Source organism: Pogona vitticeps, chromosome 9, assembly GCF_051106095.1.
Source record: "Pogona vitticeps strain Pit_001003342236 chromosome 9, PviZW2.1, whole genome shotgun sequence".
NCBI classification, from domain to species: Eukaryota; Metazoa; Chordata; class Lepidosauria; order Squamata; family Agamidae; genus Pogona; species Pogona vitticeps.
The window spans coordinates 17,740,911-17,764,038 of NC_135791.1; the positions used below are offsets into that span (position 1 = coordinate 17,740,911).

A 23,128-nucleotide genomic window follows, 5' to 3' on the forward strand; every position below is an offset into this window, starting at 1 on the left:
TGCCCAAGGCCACACAGGCTGGCTTTACTCGCAGGAGGAACAGTAGGGGAATCTGTTCCACTGCTCTTGAGCTTGATAGAGTACTGTACAATGTGATAGATGTCTGTACACATACTAGATCTGCGGTTATTTCAGGGAAGAGAAAAGCACATGCTGTGAGGTATGCATTTTAAAAATGCAGACAAAAATGCTTTAGTGAAAGGGGGAAAGGTAGAAAGAAATTCTAATATTTGGAAAAAAATGGGTGCGGATTCATATTGTAGGGAGAATGAGTGCCAATATGAACTGCTGGATAGCTTAGTGGTTTAGGTCTCTGGCTGCAAAGCCAAGATGATCCAGACTCAGAGGGTCCCTTCCAGCTCTGCAGTTCTAAGATAACGCTGATGATACAGAAATTGATTCGTACTGAAAGAAAAAGATGTCTTGCAACCAAATATAGAACTAGGATAGGATGAGCATGTTGGTGTGACTCCGAGAAATGTAATGAAAGTGACTTTCACATCCCTCAGTGTCTATTTTATATGCCCTGTGGAAGAGGCAGGCCCAATATTTACAATCAGCAAAGTTCTTTCCTGCCAGTTCTACATTTTTTTATCTATGTGCCTTTCTCTCTCCTATAGCTCTGAGCTGCCCTCCAAACAGCCACTATGAAGTCTGTGCTGATCTCTGTTCTGCTCATTGTGCCCGAATCACGGACTCCAGAGACTGCCCCGACGCTTGCGCAGAAGGCTGCCAGTGCGATGACGGATTCTTCTTTGACGGACTTGGCTGTGTCACAGTCGAGAGTTGTGGATGCTCTGGGAATGGAAGCTATTATAAGGTGCTGCCCCCTAAAGGAGATAGTGCTACAATGCTATGATAGACGCTACACTAGTTGGAAGATATGCGGAGAGGCTTTCATACTGGATGAAGTCATTGATCCAATGGGCCCTGCTTTTGTTGCAGGGTTTGAATTTCTAATTAAAACACCTTCCTTCTACAGAGGAGAAGTAGAGAGACTCACAGAGGAGAATCGCTACAAGTTCTTCAGATAGTCCACCCCTTTCTCATCAACTTGCCCTTAAGGTCTTAAGAACTTGCACTGAAACATTTGTAGGAGTTAGAATAAAAATGTTTTGTTACAATTATGAACAGATCAACAGCAAACAAACAACACTGACTTCCTAGAGACTGAAGAGAGGGAAAAGAACACTCAATAGAAAGGCAGGGTTCTCTTTTAAATTCAGAGGTGGGAAGGAATGCTTGTTAGTGCCGGATAGTCACCCCACCCAGGAAGGTCTCTCCCAGCCACATCTACTAGAGGCAGCATACAAGATTGTTAAAACTCCCAACAGTTTTGTCTACTGTAATGTAGCAATTATCCAAGGTTTTCTTGGACCTTACAATGCAGCACGTATCCCTTCCCTAGCTCTTCTCTTATATTAACATTTTCTAGAACTCAGTAGACATAAGCATTCCTCCAGCCTTTCTGGTTGTGGAGTTGGCTAGAGGCTCTTTTATGATGCTTTCATTTTATTCCAAAAGGGGCACATGATATAAAAAAATATGGGTGCCAAAATTTTTGAGAGACAGAGGAGCTAAAGCTTAGAGCAAGTTGTTGAAAGGTCAATATGCTGTTGATATGGCTTGTCAACTCAGTTCTGACTCATGACAACCATAAGAGGGGTTGTTTGGTGTGTTAAGATTATTCAAGGAGTGATTTATTATTGACTGTTTGTAATGGGCTTCCATAGCCAAACAGCTGCTTCATTTTGGGACTGTCCTCCTAGGACTGACCATGGGGGAGTTGTTAAAATGAGCACTGCCTTTCAAAACTCACCATTGCATTTAATGGTTTGTTTTCCCTTGGAAAATGTCCCCATAGCCCAAAGAGGAGATCCTATTGAATGAATGCCAGCAACTCTGTCGCTGCATCTCAGGCCAAGGGGTCGTCTGCAAGCCCCATAGCTGCTCCAGTGATGAGATCTGCAAGGTCCAGGATGGGATCATGAGCTGCGTTAACAAAGGTGAGTACAGGAAGTTATTTCCAGGGGGAGTGTTTTGATGATCTATCTGATCCACTTTCAGTTTGCTACTGATCTTAGCTACTCCAAAGCACCCATAGCTATGACAAAGGCTAAGGTCAGTCAAGAGAGGGATTTTTATTTGTTGATTTTTTGGGTGATAAAATGCTTCCCAGCATCTGGAGACACCAACATTTCAGGAAATCTTCCTTTGACTCTTCTCTACAAGCTACCCAAAATTGGTGAAGATTGGATTTCAGATGTGTGAGTTATACACCCAGAAATACTTCCCCCCATAGGAAAGTTCCCCCTAGGTACCTAGAGACACCAAAATCTGCAGAGTTCTACTGACCCTCCTCTACAATCCTTATGAATTTGGTGAAGATTCGGTTTCCCCAGTAGCTAAAGGGCACTTTCCTGGTCGTTCCACTTTGTGGGTGTATAACTTGGATGTCTGAAACCCAATCTTCACCAAACCTGGAGGGATTATATAGGAGAGCCAGAGGACATTTCTCTGCAAATTTGGTGTCTCTAAGTGCCTGGGAGAAAATTTCCTGGGTGGTCCTCTTTGTGGGTGTTTAACTCAGACAGAAACCCAATCTTCACCAGACTTTCAAGGCTTGTAGAGAAAAATCAAGGGAAGATTCCATGAGAATTTGGTGTCTCTAGGTGCTTGAGAGGGCATTTTATAGGTGTTTAAATTTAAAAAAACCAATTGACCAATTCATCATCAGAAAAAAATGAGAAAAATATTTGTAATTCGTGATTTGTCAACCTTGATGAATCACGAATCTAAACAAATCTAAATTTTTCTGATCCGTGCCCATCTGTAAAAGCTTCTGGGAGTTTCAGTCCAAGAACATCTGGGGATGTAAGGTTGGGAACCACTGCTCTAGCTGGTACCATTTGCATTTGCCCCCCTCCGACAGGGACACCATAGAGTTATATGAATTCAGGAACTCTGTTTATGGTGTATCAGCTTGTTTTTATGAGCACCAAGGTCTAGGATTTGTCATCTATGAAAGGTTTTCTATACAGGACTGTTGCTGCACGCAACTAGAGCTTGGAACATTTCCTCTTTTTTTTGGATTGCAAGCCTGAAAATCTAGTTGCCAAGCTGGTTGGGAAATTCCAGGAATTGTGATTTTTTAAAAAAGGAATGAAAGAAAGTTTCCAAACACTCTGCCCAATCCACCATTTCGTTTTCCAGATCCTTGCAAAACACTGAAGTGCCGGACGAAAGAAACCTGTAAACTGGAGAATGGCAGACCACGGTGTGTTCCGGATTACAACGAGACCTGCTATGGTTGGGGAGACCCGCACTATCACACATTTGATGGGCTGGACTTCAGCTTCCAGGGCACTTGCACTTACACCATTGCCAAATATTGTGGTGATGATGCCACACTGGTGCCGTTCACTGTGGATGAGAAGAATGATAACCGGGGCAGCCAAGCTATTTCTTATGTGAGACTGACAAACATTAACGTGTATGGGTATAACATCTCCATCCATAGGAAGGAAGTTGGCAAAATTCGGGTAAGTCCCCTGCAATGGCATCTGTATAGTAATTTTGCTCATTTTCACATATTTTTTTCATTTCAAAGCACACCAACTGCATTCTCACCTTGATTTCATAATGTGCAGACTGGAAAACATAGTATGATAGAATCATGGAACAACTGGGTTGGGAAGGGCCCATGAAGCTATAAATTCCAACCCCCTGCTCAAAGCAGGAATCCAAGTCAAAGCAGATCTGCCAAATGATTGTCCAATTTTCTCTTGAATGCCTCCAGGTTTGGAGTACTTACTACCTCCCAAGGTCATTGGCTCCATTGTCCTACTGCTCTAACAGTCACAAAGTTTTCCTAATATTCAGCTGAAATCTGGCTTCCTGTAACTTGAGTTCATTATTACATGTCCTGCACTCTGGGATGATTGAGAACAGAGCTTGCCCCTCCTCTATACCATTTGCATTTGACTATTTTTCAAGTATTTGAAAAGTGCTATCCTATCTCCCTTCAGTCTTCTTTTCTCAAGGCTAAACATGCCAAGTTATTTCTGTCTTTCCTCATAGGGTTTGGTTTCCAGTCCCCTGATCATCCTTGTTGCCCTCCTCAGAACTTGTTCCACTTAGTTGGCAGATTTCTTAAGCTGCGGTATCCAGAACTTGCAGTTCTTAGCAGATTTTTTAAAACAGAAATAACGAGAGAACAGACATCAATGAACATTAATACTAGCATTAACTGATCTGCCCATGCTTATTCCTTGGGGGAAGGGGGTTCTGATGTCCATAAACAGCCCAAGGAGAAGCCAACTGACCGAGGCCAACACTATACTTTCCAGAAAAAAATGACTGAATTCACGGTGACTTCTGTCATAGTACACAGTACAAAGGCATGTTGTTGTTACAGGTTCGATTGTTGTCATGCCTTCGATTTTTCCCCCCTTTGTGCCTTCCTGCGCACATGCCTGTATTTCAAATTCCACATCCACATTCTTGGAAAAGGAGGGGGCAGGAGCAAGGCATAGCATTCCTGTCATGCAACATCATGGCCAGCCCTCAACATGATTGCAGCGATGGTGTCCATGCCCACCCACAGTGCAGTATACTAGATTAAAAAACAAGGGTGGGGAAGAAGCGTAGAAAAAAGAGCTGCAACTTCTCCACTTGTTTATAAGTTTTTATAAACCTGTTTGCAATTAACCTGTGGCAAATACACTTTCCTTGATTTACTGCAGTGGTGTAGTTCCAAGCTGAGAGTTTCAGGGGAAAAAATTGAACAGCAGGGGATTCTGTAACAAAAGCTGATGATCTGGATGGATGGATGTACCAATCCTTTAGTGTCAAGGCACAACTCTGGACAGGTTACAACAATTAAAAACTCCACGCCCACCCACCTTGACCAAAAGTAAACAACTAATTCCAACAAAGAAACCTCCAAAGGTGACAACTTTGTGAAAAATAGAATTTAAACATAACGAGGAAACAAAACAGGGGGAGGATGTTCTTGAAGCTCTATTTGAAAAATACTCTGTTTTAATCAGCTTTTTAAAAGTCAGGAGGAAGGGCACCTGGCATACATCAACAGGCAATGCACTCCAATAGTATTGTATCCACCACAATAAAGGCCTGGTTTGTAGTGGTCATTTTCCAGACCTCCTCTTGGGTAGCTACCTACAATAGCAAAGGCTGGGAAGACTGGGTGGCGTGGGGTAGAAGATCTTAAGGGCAGATGCTCCAACAGGTCACGAGGTTCCAAAACATTAAGGGTCTTTATGATTAAATTTATGATCCTGTCCCTGGTCCGCAGGTGAATGGTGTCATCACCAGCCTGCCTGTGACGCTGGAGGATGGGAAGATACAGCTCTTTCAAAGTGGCTTGACAGCTGTGCTGGAAACAGACTTCGGTCTGGTGGTGTCTTATGACTGGACTATGATGGTGGAGATCACTCTGCCCAGCAGTTATTACGGCGCCATCTGTGGCCTGTGTGGGAATTTCAACCAAAACCCAGACGATGACATGGTGACCCTCTCTGGGAACAAAACCTCTTCCGTGGTGGAGTGGGCCGGGAGCTGGAAAGTGCCAGACCGTGACCCTTTCTGCTGGCATTTCTGTGAGGGGAACTGCCCCACGTGTGAGGGGAGCAAACGGCAGCTCTTTGAAAGCGAGGAGTTCTGTGGGCTGATCAGTAAAGTGGAGGAAGGTTCCTTCCGGGAATGTCACCCCAAGCTGAATCCGGACCGTTTCTTTGATAACTGCATCTACGATGTCTGCCTGAACGGTGGGGCCAAGAATATCCTGTGCCAAGCCCTGGATGCTTACGCCACCAGCTGCCGCAAGGAAGGTGTAGTGATCCGTGAGTGGAGAGAACAGAGCGGCTGTGGTGAGTACGGGTCCACTAACCAGAAGAGAAGCAATGTTCTTAGTGTTGTGCTCTAGCCCAGCAGTCCCCAACTTTTTTATTCCCGTGGACCGGCTGGGGAAGGCGGGGTACCCCCCATGCTCTTGTGTGCATGCGCGAAGGAGCATGCACGCTCTTGTGTGGGCAGGTGAGCATGTGCAAAGGAGCGGGAGCGCTCATGCGGGCATGCACACACTCGTGCACATGCGTAAAGGGTGGTGTGGTGCTCAGGGGGCACTCGTGTGCATGTGTGAAGGGGTGGGGGAGCGCTCATGTGGGTGCAGGTGTGTGTATGCAGGCGCAAACAGGCTGTGCAGGGGGAATGCGTGGTGGGAGGTCTGTCTCTGTGGCCCGGTCCAGCTCAGGCCATGGGCCAGCACGGGGCCATGGCCCGGGGGTTGGGGACCTCTGCTCTAACCCACTCAAGAGGCTAAGGCAGGGCTATAAACAGAGTGGGGCATCTGGAGTTTGCCCCAGGGGACCAAAACATAGTGGGCACCAAATTTAGAGATAAATCTGCTGGTGAGTGCTACGAATGTAAATGGCAATTCCTCCTGGTCCTATTGACTTTCTTTTTCTTCATGGAAAGCAGAAGCTTTCTGTTTCTTTTGCAAGGCCTCACATTCTGATGCCTCCTTTTTCTTTTGGAGATTCATGACCTCGGTAGGAGAAGATTCAATAGATAGAACTGGCACCAGGACAGGAAGAGGAGGCTCGGGCAAAGCTAGGTCTGGCTTTAGGCCTTTCTCCCAGATGAGCTACATTTAGGTGTCTGTCTGTTAGGTAGGTAGAACTCCCAGAGCAGAGAATTATGGGAATTTTAGTGAAAGAAGTACAAAAATCCCATCATCAGTAGTCAAAAAAGAGTCACAAAGAAATAAAAGAGAGGTATTCAGCACATTTGAAGGAATTCTGAGATGTGCAGAGGGTCGATGTTTAAAAATAAAAACCTTGCTGGGGACTTTTGGTAAGATGGTTTTCTGTTGGGAATTTGGTTATTCCTATAGTTTGCAAAAACTATAGAAACTATAGAAACACAAAGACCAATAACCCTTTGACAATAAAAAGTATCTCTAGATGCACCTTTAAATAGTAAATGTTCACTTGCAGTTACCATCTCTATAGTTATAATCAGAAGGAAAAAAAATAGTAAAATTGAGTCTCCAGCATGCAGTGAATTCCTTACATGGCTGTTACTCTAATGGAGGTTGGAGGAAAAAGAGAAAGCAATCAAAACACAAACTAATTCCAGAAAGAAGAGGATATTCCAAGGTGACAGATGATTCAGTCCATACCTTGGAAACCTTATGTTGTTGGACTACAGCCTACCAGTTCTTGAAGCCAACCAGTAACCATGCTGGCTGAGTTTCTGGGATGTATTGTCCAAAAACTAAAGTTTGCTAGGATGCTCTTTGATTGCTTCAGTCTTTAGCAGAGAGATGCTACTATTACACACATGTTGGTCCTTGATCGCTTTGGTTTTAAAGTCTTCCCTACTGTCTGTCCTCCCAGCTCTATCTTGCCCAGAGAACAGTCACTACGAGGCCTGTGGCAATGCCTGCCCGGCCAGCTGCTCTGACCGGTCTGCTCCCGCCGCTTGCTCTAAGCCCTGTGTCGAAACCTGCCAATGCAATGAAGGCTATGTGCTGAGCACCGACAAATGTGTCCCCGTGGAGAGCTGTGGCTGCACCCACAATGGCCTTTACTACAAGCCAGAGGAGGAATTTTGGGCTGACGAGAAGTGCGGCGCTCGTTGCCGCTGTGATCCCAGCCTGGGCATGGTGGTGTGCCAACCGGCCAGCTGCAAGGCTAGCGAAAGGTGTGTCACCGTTGACGGGATACGGGGCTGTCACCCCACCAGCTATGCCACCTGTGCCATGACTGGCGGCTATCACTTTGCCACCTTTGATGGGAAGAGATATGATTTCACCGGCACTTGTGTCTACCAGTTGGTTGGCCTCTGCTCAGAGGATCCTTCTCTCACGCCATTCACCATCAAGATCCAGAACAGCCGGGGCGGTGCAGTCATGCCGTTGTCTTCCGTAATTACCATGGAAGTCTACAATAGGACCATTGTCATCAGCCAAGAGCATCCACGATCCATCCAGGTATGGGGCAGGGAAGCTGATTACAAATGTGAAAGGTGAAATGGGAAGGCCCTGAGTCAACCCAACCATTGGTTGCAAACTCATTCTATAGCTTTATAGCAACAAATAACGACATGCCATAAAGTCGATTCTGACTTTTCAAGGGATTTCTAGGTATGCACTGCTCAGAAGTATTTTTACCATTCTCTTCTTCTGGGAATGAGTTGGCTGGAGAGCTCAGTGAGTTAGGAGCGCTTGGAAGTTCAGTTTCCCATTGCACATCCTGAAAGGGCCAGCCTGTGTGGCCTTGGGCAAACTGCACAATCCCAGGACTCCCCCAGAAGAAGGGAAAAATAAACCACTTCTTTACTTGGAAAACCCTGAAAAGGTTCACCATCAGTCAAACCTGACAACTATTATTATTATTATTATTATTATTATTATTATTATTATTATTATTATTATTATTATTATTATTATTATTATTATTATTATTATTATTATTATTATTATTATTATTATTATTATTATTATTATTATTATTATTATATACATAATGATCAGCATAGTAATTTTGCAACTCTATCATATATAGCTTTGAACATTCACAGATGAAGTGTGACACCGTTTCAGCTTTTTCTTGGCAGAGTCGACATTTACTGTTTATACTAAGTCCTTGGATTTTAGCTTTTGTGGCTGGTTCTTGAAGGCACAGTGCAGAATTAAGCTATTGACTTCTCTCTCTTCAGCCAAGTATGCCAACTCACTGAGCTACCCAGCCAGCTTTCTAAAGCCTTAGGCAAGCTTATTCTTAATCTCAAAATCCCTAGAAATAAAATGGGGATAATGAGAAAACTGTATCTTTAAAGATTGCTGTAAAAATGTTGAAATTATCTAGAATCTAACTTATGTAATTTCAACACTTATGCAGATCACACACACACACACACTTTGTTCTTTTGCTGTGTTATAGACCACTGGTTCTTAACCTTGGGTTACTCAGGAGTTTTGGACTGCAACTCCCAGAAGCCTTCACCACCAACTGTGCTGGCTGGGGTTTCTGGGAGTTGCAGTTCAAAAACATCCCAGTAACAAAGGTTAAGAACCACTGTTATAGACTTTCACATGGCTGACATATTCAGTAATTACTTGCCTGATGTGTTTAGTTAAGTCTTACTTCCTAGTAAATCAGTTTAGGATCGCAGAGTAAGTCAATCTGTTGTTTTCTCTGGTCTGACCTGACAAGGGCCCTTTACACTAAGAATTTCACAATATCCTTTTTATCTCATATAGGTAGATGGAGTCTTTGTAGACTTGCCTTTCTACGATCAAGACAAGGTAAAGGCCTACATCAGTGGAACTCATGTCCTTGTGAAGACCAAGTTTGATCTTACGGTGGCTTTCAGCTGGAACAGACTCATCTACATCACAGTTCCCAGAAGCTATCTCAACGCAGTGTGTGGCTTCTGTGGCAATGACAATGGGGAACCTGATGATGATCTGATAATGAAGGATGGGCTCCCAGCTCCCAGTGTTCTCCAGTTTGCTGAAAGCTGGAAGATAGAAGATACTCCTGGTTGTGTGAATGGATGCACAAGCAATTGTACAGTGTGTAATGAAGCACAGAAACAAACCTATCAACATAACCAGTATTGTGGGATCCTTTCCAAAAGGGATGGGCCATTCAGGCAGTGCCATGATGCCATTGACCCAGCACCCTACCTTGACAACTGTGTCTCTGATGTCTGTCAGTCCAAGGGACACCACGACACTCTCTGCAGTGCCATCAGTGCCTACGTGATAGCTTGCCAAGCTCAGGGCATCCAGATTGAGCAATGGCGCTCAGCTTCGTTCTGCAGTAAGTAGTGGTTCTCATTCAACGTGCTGAATAAATGGCCTTGACATGATGCTAAATGCATCTTTACACATTTAACATGCTGGTGTTTTTTGTTTGTTTGCTTTAAGTCAGTAGCAACCTGGAGAATTAGTCATTCAACTCTTTCTAAGACAAAATCTAGATTCAGGCATTGGCATCAAGAACTGTGCACTAGCTTTGGTCAGAACCCAACCTACTACCTGAATCACCCAGATTTGAACCAGTTTGTATGAGGCTGAGATTAAAGCAGAATGGACAGATTCAGTCCTGGGGCAAAGCAAAGCAAACCTACAAATGGATTTGGAGTCAAAGTAGATGGGGCAGAAATTGGCTTTTTTAAAAAAGTGAAACTTTTTATAAAAACCTTCAAAATTTAAAGGAGCCTAGTAACAGGGACGTTGTGGCACTGCGGGTTAAACCACAGAAGTCTCTGTGCTGCAAGGTCAGAAGACCAGCAGTTGCAAGATCGAATCCATGCGATGGAGTGAATGCCTGCCGCTTGTCCCAGCTCCTTGCCAACCTAGCAGTTTGAAAGCATGCAAATGCGAGTAGACAAATAGGTACCACCTCGGTAGGAAGGTAAAATGGTGTTCCCTCGTCATGCTGGCCATGTGACAACGGAAACTGTCTTCGGACGAGCGCTGGCTCTACGGCTTGGGATGAGCCTCTAGAGTCGGACACGACTGGACTAAAAATGTCAAGGGAACTGGTGCTAACTGAGATCTGGAAGATCTATTTTGGCTCTGAATTTCATGTGTCCAGATCTCGGCTTCAGAGGTTTGCTACCAGGCAATTCCCATATGCTGGGAATTTGGTTTTTCTAATCCACATCAATAGGAAGCTACCAGTCAAATGTGCAAGTCCAGGACACACATAGGGCACAAATGCCTCTAGACCAAATTGGGATCCATTTCAAAGACCCAAATTTGCCTACAAACCAAATCAGGGGACCCTTGCATAGACCTCATTGATGTGACAGCTGTCTCCATGGTCTTCTTTTCCAGGTCCATCTTGCCCACATAACTCACACTATGACCTCTGTGGGAATGGCTGCCCTGTCACCTGCCATGGCCTCTCAGCTCCTGATGGCTGTGAGATGTCCTGCAGGGAAGGCTGCTACTGCAATGCCGGCTTCGTCCTGAGTGGAGATCGATGCGTCCCCATTGGGGACTGCGGTTGTGTATATCAGGGAAAGTACTATAAGAAGGGAGATCAGTTCTTCTCCACACCTTCCTGCCAGGAAAGATGCCAGTGCGGAGACAATGGAGCAGTGGAATGCCACAAAACAACCTGTGGGGCACAAGAGGAATGCAGGGTGGAGAATGGTGTCCAAGGTTGCCATCCCATTGGCTGTGGCAAATGCAGCGTGATTGGAGGAACCTACCTGACCTTTGATGGACAGATCTTCAACTTCCCAGGTTCCTGTTCTTACACGTTGGCCAAAGTCTGCAGCAGTGAAACTGGCCTTGCAAGATTTTCAGTGGTGATTGAGAATGAAAGCTTTGGAAAAGGCAAAGTTGGGTCAAAGACGGTGGTAATCACTGTCCACGGTTATGTCCTCACTCTCGCGAAGGGCATGACCTGGGAAGTCCTGGTAGGTTCCAATTTTTGTCCATTTATTGCTATAGTTCCGAACTTTTGAGTTCCCAGATGTTTCTGGACTACAACTCCCAGAAATCATGGCCACCACATCCAGCAGGGACCCACAGTTGGGAACCACTGATTTATGAAAAGACTTTTCTTTCCTGTCCAAAGGTAGATATCTCTTTGAGCCTCAGGCCAGCTCTACTATCAAGCAGGGAGCAATAGCTGCCTCTGGCAGCAAATGTAGGAGGGGTCAGGGGAAAAAAAAGCCCCAACACTCCCTCCATGTTCTTTAAGCTACGTAACCTGCTACCCCAAAGAGTAGTGGAGGGCATTGCCCCATTATCAATGTAGAATTCAAGCATCAGACATGTTAAATGTCATATGTATGGAGTTGGAAGGGGAGCCACCCTCTTGGGAAAGCTCTGGTGATAGCCTCTCACCTCATTTAAAAAGAAGACAAAGACAAAGAGTGGAGCAACAACCATTCATGGAAGTTATTTACATTCCCAAGAGAGGCTGCTGCTTTCCATTGGGTAGCACGGGTCTCCTACCAGCATTTCCTTCCCAATTTGTAAGGCCAATGCTAAAGGTAACTCTGTGAAATGGAGACTGTGATGTTTCCAGGCCCAGATGTTCAGTGCTGTTTCTGCTGCTGGATTTTTCTTCAAAAGGAAAATCTCTCCAAGGCATTCGCTTTGATGGCAGTTTTTCCACATAGGCTGGCGTTGGCAGCACCGCCAAGTCAGAAGTCAGACGAAAGCCTGGCCCAAGTCATTTTGCTGCTTGAGACACAGTGGCACATTGCATCCCCTTCCCAAAATCAAGGTACCCCAGGCTAGCCAAGTTATTTAAGCACCTGAAACAAAAAAATCTCACAAACACTTCTCTATTTTCCTGGCAGTCAAGATGCAATTATAATAAATTAAAGAACTTGCCACCCTTTTACAAAATACTCCAGATTTGCTGCTTTGCTTTATCTAATGACTGTATTGGCCCCCATCAGACAAAGGGTTCATAGCTATTTCTGCTTTGAATTTTATTCATTACAACCTATTGGAATAAAGTGCACACATGAGTTACATGTGCATCTTCTTTCTGTATTCTTGGAGGCAACGTTTTGCCAGAGCTTGGAAGAGTAACCTTTTGAATGACAGTTTTCAGGGTCCTTCAGCCAGCATATTCATTGACTGTGATAACTAGATAACTACAGTCCAAAAAAGTAACTTTTGCAAGCTCTTCTGTGTAACTTGGTGTTAGGTGTTAGTTTGTATGATGGTGCAAAACGTAGAGGTTCACAGCAGCTGGTTGGTTGGCTGGCTGTTGTCTCCTGTCACCTTGTATCATGGAATCACGTGAATTGCATTGAACATACCTTCACATTAATCAGATGGTCACCATATATTTTCCTCCTTGGTTGGGACAGGTGGATGGAGAGGTCTACGCCCTGCCAGTGGTGATAGAGAAGAAACAAGTTTGGGTAAACCAAGAGGGGAAGAATATTGTGGTCCAGACAGATTTTGGCCTCAAGGTCCTCTACGATTCCTCCCACTATATCCTGGTGGATCTCCCCACCACTTATCAAGGACATGTGTGTGGTCTGTGTGGAAACTTCAATGGTGACAGGACAGATGAGTTCCAACTGCCCGATGAAACGAGCACCAGGAACGTGACAGAATTTGGAGCATCTTGGAAGGTCTCTAGTAACGATGCCGGCTGCTCCGATGGCTGCAGCGAGAGTTGCCCCTTGTGCAAATCCATCAGGATGAGGCCATATCAGGATGAGGCCTTTTGTGGGTTGATCCAAGCTGAATCGGGTCCTTTCAGTGACTGCCACCGCCTGGTGAAGCCTGCTGAGTATTTCGATCGCTGTCTCTACGAGATGTGTGCTGCGGATGGGGCAAAGGAGAGCCTCTGCCAGAGCCTTCAGGCCTACGTGGCTGCATGTCAAGCAGCTGGAGCTAACGTTGAAGTCTGGAGGACGCCCTCTTTCTGTCGTAAGTTTAATAAAAGATTTGGTTCTCCTACAGCCATGGTATGAATGGATAGATATATGTACTGTACTTTAGTCACAGTACTTCAAAAAAAGCATACATTATGAAAGGTTGTCATCTAAATCAGTCAGACCAAGCAGTGTGAAACAGTCACAGTGGTGCCTCGCAAGATGAATGCATCGCGGAACGAAAACCCCGCAAGACGATTGCTTTTTGCTATCACTATGGTGCCTTGTAAGACGGTTTCTTCTATGACCATGTTTCGCAAGATGTTTTTTTCTGAGATCAATGCCTCACAAGATGAAAAAAATTCATTCATCTTGTGAGGTTCCCATAGGGAACCTCACAAGATCATTTTTTCGCAAGACAGTGCTTCTCACGGAACGAATTACATTCATCTTGCGAGGCACCACTGTAGTATTAAAAATTAAAATTTAAGAAAAAATATCAGTTAAATTTAAAGTTAATGTTACATTTTAAAGATTAAAATTGCACTAAACTGGAGTTTTCTATGTGGTTACCTTTCAACACTCCACATTTTTTTCTGTTTTTACTTCCATTTCGTTGCTTACACCTGCTTCCCGAGAGCCAGTTTGGCGTCATGGTCAGAGCATGGATTCTTAATCTTTAACCTTCCAGCTACTTTGGACTTCAGTCCCCAGAGTGCTGTAAGAATGATATTATCAGGCAGAGTTTCTAAAAATCTAGAGTCTAATTTTTGAGTTAGACTAGAGCTTGCAAAACTCAGCTTCAAATCCTCAGAGTAGTACAAAGCTTGGTGTATTATCTTGGGCCACTCCGTCTTTCTTAGCTTAAGCTACTTCACCCAGTTGCTGCCATGCTATACTGAAGGGGGCAGACCCATCTATGGAAGCCTGAGCCCCTTGGAGGAAAAGTGAAGTAATCAAAATAATTAAGCCCATCTCTCCTGTGCTAAGTCTTCTCACATCCCTGGGTTGATCTCTTTAGTCACTCTAGTTCTGTCTCTTCCAAATGCTTTGCCTCTTACTTGCTCAAGCTTTTCTATCTGCTCTTTGCCTAGATTTAGCACAAATAACATTTCTGTTGTCTGTTCCATCCCTTTCCAATGACATCAAGATAGCAGGGCTAGCCATTGTCCATGGGTTGACCACTACCATGTCCCTTAGGATGTTATAACAGAAACAGTACAGACACCTTTACCTGTGTTATACAGTAGTACCTCTGTATCTGAGGGATCAGTATCTACGGTTTCATGTATCCACGGTCTGAAAATATTAAAAACATTACATGAAGAAAGCCAGAAATGTGTTTTTCCATGATGTAATTACCAGAACCGGCCAGTGGAGGGAGCCATAGCCTATGCTATGTGTATAGTTTGCTGTTTACTGCAGTTTATGGCATCTACTGGGTGGGGTGGGGGAGAAGGGCCTTAGAGCAGATCCCTCCAGATACTGCAGTCCTACTGTATAACTAATTCTTCATATCCTCCATGGAAGCATGCAGATCTAAAGATCTTGAGCTGGCTCTGCTAGTCCTGTGTTTCTCTTCTCTCTCTCTCCAGCCCTCACCTGCCCAGCCAACAGTCATTATGAACTGTGCACCAGGTCCTGCGATATCAGCTGTGCTGGCTTATCCGCTGCCCCACAATGTACCACAAAATGTTTTGAAGGCTGCCAGTGTAACCCTGGCTATGTGTCGGATGGACGAGGCTGTGTGCCTATGGAGGAGTGCGGCTGTATGCACGAGGGACACTACATCAAGGTGTGTTGCGGATTTCGAAGAGTTATACCATTAGGAGGGGGAGAAGGAGGTGAGGTAGATTAAATAGCTGGCTGAAAGCCACCAGTGTGTTACATTTAGAGTAGGCCAATTTGCATGAATGGGGAACTGGTGAGTCAATTCCTCCAAAGGTTCCATTGACTCAAGGGACCTACTCTGCTTCTGATTTATTATAGGGTTTCACCCACTGTAAATTGATGAACATATGCAGCTTGGGATAACTAAAGATGAAAATTTACAGTATGTGAACTAGAATGTCCAGAATTTCCAGCCAAAATGTTCACGATTCCTGAGCACTGTAGACTTCAGCACAGGAGCTTAATACAAAATGCTATGTTTTTTTTGGAAAGACGAAGCCAGCTCTGCTTCCATCTGAATTAAGATGATTTTTTCCTCATTTCCAAGCACAGAGATACTCATGTTTTTCTTCTTCTTCTTCCTGGGTTTGGGAATTTCCCCCTTAGGCTGAGGAAACTGTCGTCTCCAAGGACTGCTCTGAGAAATGCACCTGTCATGCCTCTGGCCGTCTCCTCTGTGAAAGGATCAGCTGCAGGAAAGGGGAGACGTGTGCCCTCAAGAATGGCGCCCGGGGCTGTGTGAAGCAGGAAGGCCAGTGTACACTGACTTTAGGAGCCCAGCTCACCACTTTTGATGGCGCCTCAGGAGAGATTCTCTACCATGGAGCCTATGAGGTGGCATCTCTCTGTGACGCCATGTCCCGTGACTGGTTCCGGGTGGTGGTGGATGTGAGAGACTGTGGCGAGGGTGAGATGACAGCTGGGGACGCAGTCTATGTCTTCTTCCGAGAGGCCTTTATTGCCATTAACAGGAACAAGGAGGCTTGGGTAAGAAAGTCTGGCTAGATACTGCCTATCATGTGAAATAAATAAATTCACCAGAATGTTTTCTTTTTGTAGGACCAAATTATCTACTTGTTACAGAGTTTTGAATTTCTGGTAAAATTCCCTTTGTTACACAGTGGTGCAGAAACTCATAGAGGAGAATAGCTGCAAGTTGTCCAGATAGTTCATCCCTTTCTCATTACCTGGCACTCCGAGACAATTGTAGAAGAAAGAATAAAATTATTTCTTTACTTACAGTTGTGAACAGATCAACAGCAAACAAATAGCCAACTTCCAACAGACTAAATAAAGGGAAAGAGCACAGAGTAGAGAGACAGGGCTCTCTTTTGAATTCAGAGGTGGGAAGAAACTACTGTTAGTTCTGGATAGACTGACGGTCAACACCAACACAGAAAAGTCCCTCCCAGCCACACCTCCCATCCTCAGCGTGTGAGGTTGTCAAAATTACAACAGTAGCTTCATGTGACTAACACACACAGGGGTGTGAAAATCTCTCAGTTTTATTGTTGTTGTATTTCTCAGGGTCAGAGTTAATGAGATCTAGCTCCCTATCTGTCTGTCCTATTTACATCCCACATTCTTCCAATGAGCAGAACATTTATATGTGGCTTCCCACTGTATCCCACCACAATCCAGTGAGGTAGGTCGGGTTGAGGGAGAAAGATTGGCTGAAGAGAATCTAGTCAGTTTCATGGCTCATTGGGGTCTAGAACCCAGATCTCCCCAAGCATATGGACTAATTTTTTTTTTATTTCTCACTGTATGCAGTTTCATTTCTCCTTCTTTCTTTCTTTGCCATCAGTTCCTTATATCACTGGATCTCAACTTTGGGTCCCAGATGTTCTTGGACTACAACTCCCAGAAATCCTGGCCAGCACAGCTAGTAGTGAAGGCTTCTGGGAGTTGAAGTCCAAGAACATCTGGGGAAACAAGGTTGGAAACCCCTGCCTTAGATCTCTATCCACATTTGCCTCTTATTGTCCCATGATTCCAAACCACCATTTAAAAGCAGGGTGGATAATATGTGGCCCTCTAATGTTGTTGAACTACAGTGTCCATCATCCTCCATCACTGGGTGTGTCAGCCAGCCCAACAGCCCAATCTGGAGGGTCACAAATTGCCTGCCTTGACTCAAAGACCAAAGAGTCTAGCGATCATGATATCTGCCATCCTTTTTCTCTGCCCGAACATGACAGGTGAATGGCCAGCCGGTGCAGCTCCCAACAGTCATCTCTGGAGTTGTGTCTGTGAGTCTCACCGAGGAGGTGGTCTCCATCAGCCGTGGAACTGCTCTTCAGGTTCTCTTCGGCCTCCAAGGGGAAGTGACAGTGAAAGTCAAAGATAGTCTGGCAGGCAAACTCTGTGCATCCTGTGGAAACTTCAATGGTGACAGCTCCGATGACTTGACACTACCCAATGGGAAGGTTGTGGAGAATATTGCTGAGGTTATTGATGCATGGAAAGCCCGAGACTTTCTCAGCTGGTGAGTGGTTTTGCAGTTCCTCGCTTACTTCCTTCCTTCCCTAGACCAAAGGTGGGAAAACCTTTCCACTGCCTAGGGTAGCATCCCCTTGTGGGCAATCTATCAGTGGCTGCTTGCCAGCCAGAACTGTAACTAGCTCCAACTGGCATGCAGCCACAATGGGCACCATCTCCCACTCATTTCACCCTGACACATTGAATGGGAGCCCTCCCCCCAAAAAATGAGGAGGAGGAGGATATGGTGCACCTCAATTATGAGTTCACGGTTTCCTAAAGACAAGAAAATGAATAGGAGGTATTGCTATTTATTTTCCTAACACCCATCAATAGAGTTACCCCTATGCTTTGGTATGTTCTAAATTTTAATAGCCTAGGGTGAAACCCCAAGTCACTCCACCATACCTTTTTATGTAGGCATCCTTCAGTCTCGAGAGACTATGGTAACGTGCTCTGAGTAGAGGTCTTGGAACAGCGTCTAGTGTGGCTGAGAAGGCCAATTTGAGAGTGACCATCCCTTCCACACTGGAGACAAATCCAATCTGTCCCCTCTCCAGCTCCCTGATTTTGCTGCTTTTGTGACTTCCTCTTTGCCTCGGCCTGCTGGACAAGTGCCTCTTCAAATTGGGACCCTACCTATGGTCTGCCTTATGCCAAAAATGGGCAAGGATGAAGCCCATGAAGTGAGGGGCATGTCCAAAAGTGGGTGGTTCCACCTCTTTCCCTTCTTATTCTTCCTTTTCACCTTTTCTTAAGGGAAGAACAGATTGTCTTGTAAGAAAGCTGAATTGCCCACCGGCTAGTCTTAGCATTAGGCAGAGTAAGGCAGCCATTGCAGGTGGCAGAGGAGAGGTTTCTCTCCCCTGGTTACAGCCATGTCTCTGGCACACCATGCGCCTTTTCCCATTTGGTGCAGTTCTTTGCTCTATTTTCTGGGTGTCTCTGCTATCATTTTGGATCATAAATAACAGTGGATGCTTCTTTTTTCTCTCCTAGTGAGCAATAGGCCAAATGGATGATCAAGACCGCCACCCACAGCTGCTTTCCACAATATTGTCTTCCAGTACACGAGCTGATATAAAAACAAAGAGGATGTTGTAAAATAGAAGCATTCAGTAAAGGCCAATAAAGATGTATCTACTGTTCCTTGTGTGAAGAAATAACTCTGATTATCTGTAACCATCCTTCCAATATTCTCAGCCCTGGGGGCCAGACAGTTGTAAAACTACAGCTTATAGAAAAATCCTGTTTTTAAAAAGGAGAGTGGGATGTGTCCAAGAATTTATTAAATCTTTAACAATACCTCTGAGAGATGGAATTTCCTTTAGATTTCCTCCCAGGAGCGCTTCGTACATCACAACACTGAATAATGAATTGCAGATGGTTAAACAGCTTCTCTTTTTATGGGCTACTTGTTGAGATGCAGCTGGCTGGATTGCTCAGTGGTTTAGGTATCTGGCTGCAGAACCAGAGGTTGGGAGTTTGATTCCCCCACTGGGGCCTCCTGTGAGTAGGGCCAGCCTGCGCGGCCTCGGAGGAACCGCACAATCTCAGCATGCCTCCAGGGGATGTTCAACTACGTACTTCAGAGTATTCTCTACCTGGAAAACCCTGAAAAGGGTCATCACAAGACAGAATTGACCTGGCGGCAGATGATGATGATTATTTGCTGAGATGCGGCTGACCACGGAGAAAGGTGAAATGATGCAGAGGCTGCAGGCAGGAGATCAGCAACCTGTGTCCCACAAGCTGCGTGACTTCTGATAAGAAATCTGATTGAATCCTCCTCAGCTTCTCCTTCTAGTAGCTAATGCCACGAGTACTTTGAAATCTTTCCTGGATCCACAGGGAGAGCAAACCAGGCCTCTAAGGTCAGAAACATTTGATAAAGATAGCCCATGGCTGCGAGAGAGAAATTGTCAAGCAATGAAAGCATCTGAGTGTCCCAGGACATGGTGTCTGTCCTTTCCAGGGGGGCATGCAAAGTAAAGTGGTGCCTCGCTAGACGATGATAATCCATTCCATGGAAATCACTGTTTAGCAAAATCATTGTCTATCGTAAAGCATTTTCCCCAATGGAATGCATTGAAACCTGTTTAATGCGTTCCAATGGGGAAGAATCGTTGATGTCTAGTGAAGATCAGCCATAGGAAAGCCACTTTGCAAACCGCCGATCAGCTGTTTAAATTGCTGTCTTGTGAAGCTTAGGTCCCGAAAACACCTGTTTTGCGAGTGCGGAGGGAACTGTCAAAATGGTCGTCTAGCGAAAATCAGTTTGCGAAGCAGGGACCAAACATTGTCCAGCGAAATTCCCCCATAGGAACCACTGTTTTGCGAATCGCTATAGCGATCGCAAAAAGCCAATGTCTAGTGAAAAAACTGTCATGCGGGGTAACTGTCTAGCGAGGCACCACTGTAGCTTGTTTTGTTTCCCAAATTCAGGATTGAAGCCTGGTATTACTTTTAAATCTGATTGCATAAACATGTGGAAATCCCCCCCCACCTCTGTAGCTTTAAGGTGCATTCAAAGCTAATTACAGGCTGTCTTTAAAGTCTTTCTGGCCAAAGAATGCAAATCTACTAGTAAGCATGGATTGAAAAATAGTTTTCCTGTTACGTTTGCGAACATTCACCAATGCCATGTGATGTTATTCATCTTGTGTGCCTGCACATCATGGCAACGCTTCACTGGTTCCCAACTTTGAGTTTTCTGGACTCCAATTCCCAGAAGCCTTTACCACTAGCTGTGCTGGCTGGGTTTTCTGGGAATTGTAGTCCAAGAACACCTGGGTTACCCAAGGCTGGGAATCACTGCTCTAAGACCCCTCGAAAGTCCAAAAATGCAGACAGGTGTCTTGGTCCATATCGAGACACCAATTGTAGCCGTTCTAACTGCTTCCAGAAACCGATTTTTTTAAGTAATTAGGGCAGGAATAGCTGAAGATGTCACTTTAAAAAAATATTATTGGAGAGGGCGAATCCATCTCACCTGCACCCTAAGAAAGACCTATACTTGAGGAAATAGCCCAGACACTACTGGTGTGAAGCTGACACATTCACGTATGCAGATTTATGTTTTCAAGTGATAACTCCCACAATTCCTTAGGCAGAAGAGCTGGAATTCTGGGAACTGTAGTCCCTCCTGTGTTCCCAAATCTGAACACCTTTACGTCTAACCATCTTGAATGGTGATGAACAGGTTTCCATCCCACATGCACCATATCCTTCCCCCCCTTTTTTTGCACATGTGTAGAAAATGTTTCATCTGGTACGCAAGCAGTGTGATTAATAAAATGAACGACAGATATCAAACTGATATTCAAAACATTTATTTCTTCACAGAAAAGCCTGCTTAATTTACAATGCTGTGTTAATAGATTCACATTTCAAAAACTTTTCTGCTATTCACAAGATCCTGGAAAACTGGATTTAAACTCCCACTGAGATTTAGAAGCTGTTTGGATGGACAGACTAAATATAATGATGCTGTTGAATCAGATTAAAACATTCGTGCATACTGACTCCCACAATGGTCAGCCAGATGCCTGTGGGAAGGATAGAAGCAGAGCATGAAGCCGAAAATTATCCCCATAACCCTCTGTCTCTGTCATCTGGTAACTATGGTAAACTGCCCTTCCATATGGAGGTTTTATCCTTGGTTGCCATAATCACCAACAATACAACATGCTAGAATGAGCGATGCTTTCTGATGCTTCCAGTATTCCAACTTAAGGTGCTGGTGTGGTCCAGTGCATGATTCCAGGTTGGATTTTTAGATATAGCTGGAAGGAAGAATACATGGATATGTTACAATTGAGTTATTCATAAAGCCTGATTTGTAGATCATACAATTATACATCCAGCTGGCTTAGAATTTCCCTTCTAACACTTTACCTCCAGTGTCTCCTTATATATAGCAATGTCCTGCTCTTATATTTTCACATTATAGACCCAATAGCTTGGATATATGGGTATTGCACAGTCTCCATGAAACAGATGATGCCTGGATTCTCCGGGAGTAAAGTGGTTTCAGTGGGATTGGGGGAAAGTTCCTTTTTTAAAGACTACAACCCTGAGAAGTAGGGTAGCAGACCAGCACATGCATATTTTAAGACATAAATGAAGGCTGCAATCTGGTGCTCAAATTTTTTAATGAAAAAAATCATGATAATTTGTTGTGGCATTTTAGGTACGAAAGAGTGAGTCTACAAGCTAGTCTTTGAGATACCTACCATGCTGAATCTATACTGAAAAGTACACTCTAGATGAAAGAATCATAGCTTCATAGAATAATTGAGTTGGAAGAAGTCTACAAGGCTGTTGAGTCCAACCCCATATTCGGTGCAAGGATCCAAAACAAAGCAGATCTGACAGATGGTTGTCTAATTTCCTTTTGAATGCCTCCAATATTGGAATGCTCACCAACTCCTGGGGTAATGGGTCCCATTGCAGTACTAACATTATTTTTTCTTGATATTCAGCCTAAATCTGGCTTCCTGTCTCTTGAGCCCTTTATTATGTGTCCTGCACTCTGGGATGATATATCTGTATATTGCTGCAATTTGTCTATACTGAATCTAGATGAATGGTTTTAATTCTTTGGGATGTTTTAGGCAAGAAATGCAAAGATATCTGAAGCCATAGAAGAAGAGGGGGAAAGTAGCAGACATTAGAAGCAAAGAGCAATAGAGATGGTGGCTGTACGCTTAAGGTTGTGATTACAGTAACTTCACGGTGGCTTGATTTGCAGAATATTTATGCTTCTGTTTGCATTAGGTGATCAAATGAGGAGTGCACATTGTCTCAGTGGCAGTGTCTCTACCAACCCCTCAGTGTGGTGTGGTTTGAGCTGCACTACGGCCTAGAGTCCCCCTTCCTTTGCTCCTGTCTTCTGCTGACCCCCCATCTCCTTTTATGGTTCATTGTAAAGCTGGTGGGCTGTTAAAAGTGTTGCTAAGCACTAGGGAAAAGAGACAGTTCTTCAAAGTTCTCCATAACATACAGACATATACACTCCCGCGCACCATGGAAAGAATAATCTGCTGTAGTTGGTCTATGCATAGGTGATCTAGCACTAAACTAGTTTGTTTGTTTGTTTGTTTGTTCGTCCGTCCGTCCGTCCGTCTGTCCGTCCGTCCGTCCGTCCGTCCGTCCGTCCGTCCGTCCGTCCGTCCATCCATCCATCCATCCATCCATCCATCCATCCATCCATCCATCCATCCATCCATCCATCCATCCATCCATCCATCCATCCATTACATTTATATTCTGCCCATCTAGTGCCAAGGCACTACTCTGGGAAGCTAACAATAAAACACAAAGAATGCCACCTTCTCATAAATAAAGAGTATACCAATGTATTGGTCAAGTGATCTAGTGCTAAACTAGGTAGCTTGTTTAAAACAAAATAGAACAAAACAAAACAAAAAAGTTGGGTGACTAGGGAGAAAGTGCAAAGGGGTGGGTGTTCCAGCTGTCGAAAACATCACACCCAGCTTACTATGTCAACAGAATAGCACCTACAGCATGCCCCCCATCCTTTTGGAGAACAAAACAACCCACTGCGTGGGGGAAA

General features: G+C 44.5%; 2 protein-coding genes across 2 annotated transcripts in view; one reads left to right on the forward strand and one right to left on the reverse strand.

Annotated features, from left to right (window-relative positions):
* LOC110091488 (IgGFc-binding protein) overlaps positions 1-18,853 on the forward strand; it is a 44,084-nt gene extending 25,231 nt beyond the window's left edge. Inside the window, exons 10-21 of the mRNA XM_078379967.1 lie at positions 621-820; positions 1,865-2,006; positions 3,214-3,542; positions 5,318-5,891; positions 7,422-8,017; positions 9,290-9,854; positions 10,877-11,466; positions 12,883-13,453; positions 14,994-15,193; positions 15,676-16,056; positions 17,271-17,557; positions 18,550-18,853. Of these exons, the coding sequence (XP_078236093.1) occupies positions 621-820; positions 1,865-2,006; positions 3,214-3,542; positions 5,318-5,891; positions 7,422-8,017; positions 9,290-9,854; positions 10,877-11,466; positions 12,883-13,453; positions 14,994-15,193; positions 15,676-16,056; positions 17,271-17,557; positions 18,550-18,559 (4,445 nt within the window). The 3' untranslated portion in view covers positions 18,560-18,853. The remainder of the gene's footprint in view (positions 1-620; positions 821-1,864; positions 2,007-3,213; positions 3,543-5,317; positions 5,892-7,421; positions 8,018-9,289; positions 9,855-10,876; positions 11,467-12,882; positions 13,454-14,993; positions 15,194-15,675; positions 16,057-17,270; positions 17,558-18,549) is intronic.
* Positions 18,854-20,866: 2,013 nt separating this feature from the next.
* Positions 20,867-23,128, reverse strand: part of FCGBP (Fc gamma binding protein) — a 70,874-nt gene continuing 68,612 nt past the window's right edge. Inside the window, exon 32 of the mRNA XM_078379968.1 lies at positions 20,867-21,335. Within this exon, the coding sequence (XP_078236094.1) occupies positions 21,326-21,335 (10 nt within the window). The 3' untranslated portion in view covers positions 20,867-21,325. The remainder of the gene's footprint in view (positions 21,336-23,128) is intronic.